Source organism: Nanorana parkeri, unplaced genomic scaffold (genome assembly GCF_000935625.1).
Source record: "Nanorana parkeri isolate BGI_ZX_2015 unplaced genomic scaffold, ASM93562v1 scaffold362, whole genome shotgun sequence".
NCBI lineage: Eukaryota > Metazoa > Chordata > Amphibia > Anura > Dicroglossidae > Nanorana > Nanorana parkeri.
In genome coordinates this window covers 1030584-1036746 of record NW_017306630.1, presented here as the reverse complement: position 1 = coordinate 1036746, position 6163 = coordinate 1030584, and the positions used below count along the sequence as shown (strand labels likewise).

General features: G+C 42.0%; 1 protein-coding gene across 1 annotated transcript; it reads left to right on the top strand.

Moving 5' to 3' along the window:
* Positions 1 to 504: 504 nt before the first annotated feature.
* On the top strand, positions 505 to 1148 carry LOC108788934 (heat shock protein beta-11-like). Its single transcript, XM_018558837.1, has one exon. It carries the CDS (start codon positions 545 to 547, stop codon positions 1133 to 1135), a length of 591 nt encoding a protein of 196 aa, XP_018414339.1. The 5' UTR covers positions 505 to 544; the 3' UTR covers positions 1136 to 1148.
* Positions 1149 to 6163: the final 5015 nt, after the last annotated feature.

The following is a 6163-nucleotide window of genomic DNA, read 5'->3' as shown; positions in this document are numbered from 1 at the left end:
AATAGCTACTAAAATCACTGAATACACACAGCATGTCTGCACATAATCCTATAGGCACTGTTGACTGCCCAAATAATGCAACACAAACAAAATCAAAGCAAAAACTCTGTTGAAAGTACTGTTATGGAGTCCCCACGCCTACAACATTTATGTTATTTGTGAAAGATTTATCTTCAGCTTAAGCCCACTCAGAAGTTGAAAGGACTGTTCAACTTTAGATGTACAGTAGTTATAAAAGACAGTGAGGCAATGCTACAGGAATCCGTCTGCATTGTTGAACAGTACAGGCCATGAAACTTAAAACTGTCAGGATTGCGTCAAACATGTTATTTTAGTGTGTGAGTCGTGAATGAAGACGAACTGAGTCATGTTGTTATGTAGAGTAATATTTACCAATAATGTGACATGTGAGGGGCTAGGAATGCAAGACATGTTTGGAAGATTTCATTGGAGTATAAAAGCACTAGTTGTGTACAACCTTTATAGAACAGACTGAACGCGGTATTCATATTATTGCTGCAACAGAGATCTTTGTGGCCAGACAATGCTGTGCCTTCAGCTCCAGAGCAATGCAGCATCCTGGAAACCCTTCCTGCAGCCTCTGTGGCCAACGTCTGTGGATGTCTTCTCTAGAATGGAGCAGGACATGATTCAGACAGTGGAAGAGATAAAAGCTAATATCAGCAGGGTAGAGCAGTTCCACCAACAGCTGATGCAGGAGATGAATATTGAAGAGAATAAGATTCTACCAATGGTGGTGAGTAGTGACATCAAGTCTACAGAAGGTGGATTTGTGCTATGTCTGGGAGTTCAGGACTTCTGTCCTGAAGAATTGACAGTCAAGGTTTTGGGAAGGAAGCTACTGGTGACTGGAGCCAAGGAGACAAAGAACCAGGATGGGAAAGGGTCTTACTCCTACAAGTGTCAGATCTTCAGGAAGGAAACAGATCTTCCTCAGGAAGTAAAGGCAGAAGACATCAGCTGCACATTGACCACTGAAGGTCAGCTGCGGATAGAAGCCCCTTGGAAAACCATGCGAGCTGTAGAGGAGAGGACTGTGCCCATCCAGCTCTCAGCTCCACAGGGAACAGACCAAAAGGACAATGCCAATGAATCAAAAGACAACAAAGAGTAAATTTCTACATTTCATTGATTTGTCATTGTATGTTTAAATGTTTCCATTGTTGTGATTTAAGCATCCTCCAATGTACAGTGTACGTAAGCATTTCACTTTTTTCCTTGTAAAATAACTAAACTTTAAACCAATTGTTCAAAGCACTTTTATTAATCTATAAATCTCTTCTTTTAATATACAGAAAGTATTGTTTTTCTCATTCTAAATAACTACATTGAAACAGAAGGAGAAATATGATCATTGTATAATTGAGTTTTTAATCCTATTTGGAATCTGAGGATCTATATGAGTAACATTTTTCAGCACAAAAATTGTGGGTGGGTCACAAGGAGATTAGGCCTAATCCCATTTACACTGTGTGCTTGTTAAGAAAGACATGGGTTTTTAAAAACACAGCTTTGAATTAGACAATTCGGGTTTTGTTAATGACAACTGACTGATTCACAATGGGCTGTGAATGGGTACAAGATAAAGATGTCAAAAAGGTTCATATTAAGTCACAACATGTGAATGAAGGCTATGCATTTAACTGGGTATAAAGTCCTCAGTTCACAAAACTGTCTTTCTCCTCCTCACCCATTTACTGAACCTTGTCAGGTGAGTTTCTGCAGCGCACGTTACCACACTATAGACACGTTAGTGCATTATGGTGCCATTCTTTTTTTTTAGAGACATCTCAACACACTAAGAGAACATATATGCATTGCAATGCAAGGTAAATTCACAGCTGTGTACTGCGGTGCGCTGTGTCCCTCAAAATGGTGCATGCCTATCTTTAAGTCTGTTCTGGTACATTGGCAGCCTATTAGTATGGGCTGCCTTACTGCAACACACATTAACACATGGCATAACACGTGCGCAATAACGCAAAACACCAGAGCGGACAAGTGTGAATACAGCTTTAGATCTCAATGCAGAAAGGTAAGTAACACTTTTTTTAGCCTAGTATAGCACTAGGAATGCGCTCAGGAACTTGGAAGTTAAGTGTCAGTACCCAATGAGCTGCAGCTGGGGCATCGCCCGCCCTGCAGCCACAAAGGGGCGGGACGCTGGTGACATAATTGACCTTATATGACATTGTCCAAAAATGGCCATGTGGCCATAAAAGGTCAAGAATGTCTCCAGCATTCTGCCCCTTTGTTGTGTAGCTGCAGGTAATGCCGCGACTGGAGTTGATTATCATGCACTCTAACTTCCGAGTTTATCCCTATTTAGCATAACTAGTGCTATTATAACAAGTATTTTAATGGCCCTTGAATGAAACATTGTAAAAGTCAATTTACAAAGATTATTACACAGATTATCACCCCTTAAAGTAACACTAGCTTCAGGCTTGTGATAAGTGTACATTTGAATAGGTGTCTGTTAAAGAGACCAGGGAATGGAGCTGTTTGAGGTGGTGGTAACATAACAATTTTTGAGATTAAATAATGACTTATTAGAAAATAAGGCAAAATCACCAGGTAAAAATATAGGGGGGGGGAAAAAAAAACTAGTGCAACTATCACATCTAAGCACTGGTAAGATGCAATACTGCAATTTTGTGCTTAGGTTTAGATGCACTGTGAATGTTAATTTCATAAGGGAAAATAAGAATGAATCACGTTCATGTTTTAGAATTGAACATATTGCATGAAAAAAAAAAACCCACAAGAAACATAAATAGCGGTGTTAAAAAAATCTCATTTTAGTAGATTAAGCCTAATGCGTGATAAAAATCTGATAAAAGGTATATCAATATTTAAAATAGTATGGTGGAACTTTATGTACTGTTTTACTAGGTATTACCCAAATCCAGCTAATCAATTTTGGGAAAAAGGATCAATGTCTCTCATTTTTGGATAGCTTGTAGATAGATTGTAAAAACTGACAATGACAAAGATAAATGATTATGCAATGCTAACTCAATGGATGTTACGTAATTTAGAAAGGATAAATGTTAGGTGAGTGGAGCTGGAAAAGTGACACCTTTGTCACAACCTTGTGTAAGGGGTGGTAAAAGTACATTTTTGAGCTTCAGGAGTCGAGCTACAGGGGCCTGAGCGCTGAAATGTCAACTACAAAACACGTAGCTATAAATGGGACCTAAGGGCTTTTGTAATGGTGTTGTTTACCTGTGTTTGATGAAGCATGTGGTAAAACATAGGTCAGCGGATCCCCCATATACAGCAATCATACAGTGCAGATGACATTTCTGAGATTGTGTTTGGCCTGCTTTGTGTTAAATTGCGTATTTCTGAATGCAGCATGTCCTACTTCTTAAGGGACCGTAATATACAGGGGTACGGGTACTCCTAGAATGAGATCCTAATAGGTTGGACTTATGTCTTTATTCAACCTCAAATACTATATAACTATGTAACTACTTGAGACTTGATTACCTTGCAAGCAAAGCAGGTCAATCACAGCTGTTTGCCTTCAAATGCATGTGTTTGATATTGGCTGCATTCTAATATAAGCCCTGTATGACGACAACACCTTCATACACAAGCCCTAACTTGGGTCTTTTAAAGGAGAACTATGAGGTGAGTGCTTTTCACTCACCTCATAGCTCTAGCTGACCTGTGACAATGAGACTGTCACAGGTCGGTTCAGTAGATCGGGAGGTGAGCGAACACATACCGGCGTTCGCTCACCTCTCGATCCTGTCACGGCTCTCTGCCATGACAATGGAGGGGCTGAATTCCCCCCTCCACGCCAGCGCTGACTGGCGGAATGGACGGGGGCGGGTACAGCTGGCTCTGCCTTTAGATAGGCAGAGCCAGCTGTCAGTCACGCAGCTGGGCGGATCCCGGCTCAATTGTCGGGATCCGCTTCAGCTGCGGCGTCTTAGTATACAGCGAGCAGCTGCTCGGGTATACTGCGGCGTCTCAGTATACCGCGAGCTACAGCTCGCGGTATACTGAGCCTAGGGTGACGGGAGGACGCTAGTTTGTGTCCTCCCGTTACCCTAAGGAGAACTATGGGGAAAAGACTTAACCCGATAGTTCTCCTTTAAAGCAGAATGGGTTTTTGGCCCTATAGACTTCAATAGAAGCACCTGAAAATGATTCAAAAACATCTAGAAATGTGTGGGTTTTCAAGGCTAATCAACCATCTTCTTGTCCTAATATCCAACTTTCCCTTGGCTAAAACAAACACTCAAGCCCAAATATGCCTGAAAAACATGCAAAAAAGAAAAAAAAAGGTTCAAAATCACCTGTAAAACACCCTTACTGTGATGAAAGCTCCATGTTGTGGAGGATTCAACCTTCCCACCCAAACTCAGCACACTGGTGTGAGGTGAGGTTGCCCTTTAATTGCTTGTTTGTAGGTACAATCAGCTGTAAAGTAGTAAGGAAACGATGTAAGATACTATGGGGACAGTTGTCAAGGAATGACGTTCATCGGTGTACAGAAATAATGTAATTATGAGGAGATAGCTATTGCTGGAGTGATTAGCGCTTAACTGCTAATATCAATCACGGAATCCAGAATGATGGCACTTCCAGGAGAGCAATAACACTTTAATTACATTAAAGCAGCAGTAAACTGCTAGCATGTTAGCACACTCACCTTACAAGTGTGCTCTTCTCCAGCACTGTTGGATCGATCTTTTATCTCCACCACTTCCAGGTTCCAAGGCATCCTGTGTATGAGACTCCTGTGCATGCACACAACAGTCCCTGGCATTAGGCTCATTCATAGTGTTTTAGAGATGATTTGAATGGGCAGAGTTTGTACGGTGTGCACCATACAGTGTACACAGAAAATCAAAACAATTTTGGGGAACGGAGGTAGATTTATTTTGGCAGAAGAGGGTCCGGTTTTGTAAAAAAAAAGAAAAAAAGAAAAATCCCTTGCAAAAAAAAATACCCTGCACTGCAATGGTTAAATATTGATTAAAGCTTATGTCTGAATAACAAAAACAAAACTCATTTAATGTCTAAAAGGTAAGACGAAGAAAACTTTTACTTACCTCACCCTCACTGCCCCGGTGGTTGGAGCTCTCCTTGTCATCTCTACGCTCTGGCTTGTGGACTGTCTGACTGCCAAAGCGGAGAAGGAGGAAGAGGCTGCAGGCATTTTGTCTTGGAGCCAGCAGGGATCAGGTAAGTATATGTTCTTTAAATAGGTCCCCTAGACATAAACGAGCAGTGAACCCTCACAGTGCAGGGGTAGCTCTCGTGCAAGGGGAAGTTTTGCGTTTCCCCAGAGATAGACTTTTCAAACATTTTACAAATTGTGAAACCCAGGGGGTAGTTTACAGCTTGTTGTGTGAATGTATTATGCCCTATGATGGAGAGACTAAAAAAAAATGCCTAAAAGGAGAACTATGAGGTGAGTGATTTATACTCATCCTCATAGTGAGAGCCGACGTGTGACATTGAAACTGTCACACGTCAACTCTATAGATCGGGAAATGAGCAAACACATACCGTCGCTCGCTCACTTCCCGATCATCTCCCTGCAGAGTGGTGACTGTCAGTCACCGCTCCCCGCAGGGATTTCCCCCCTCCCCAGCGCTGACTGGGGAAATGGATGGGTTGGTTGGGCCGTTCACAGCTAGCTCTGCCTCTGTACTGGCTCCAGCGCTCTAAGTATATAGTGGGCAATAGCCCGCTATATATTGAGCTTTGGGTCATAGGACGACATTAGTATATGTCCTCCTGTGACCCTAAAGAGAACTGTGGGATAAAAAGGTTACCTCATAGTTCTCTTTTAAAGACAGAATTTCAGATCATTTATGACATCAAATTGTGAAATTCGATATCCCCAGTGGCAAGACAGGATTTTCAAACATGATGGAAGAATTGAGAGAATCCATTTTGGCCTTGACCACATCCACAGGTATATGGAGGAGGAAATTGGAATAAACCCATATATCCTCCATCTATGGGATGCACCAATGCCTCCTGATGTCTATCCCGGTACCGGAACTTTCAGTATCGGGAATCTGGGCGGCGAGTCATTACATGCTGCCCAGCTTCCTGATTGGCCAGGAAGCTGGCTCCATGCCGCTCGTCACCAGGGATCCTGGCCAATCAG

What these genes read in the sequence shown, in the direction of transcription:
- LOC108788934 (XM_018558837.1), top strand. Translation starts at nt 545, where the DNA reads ATGCTGTGCCTTCAGCTCCAGAGCAATGCAGCATCCTGGAAACCCTTC.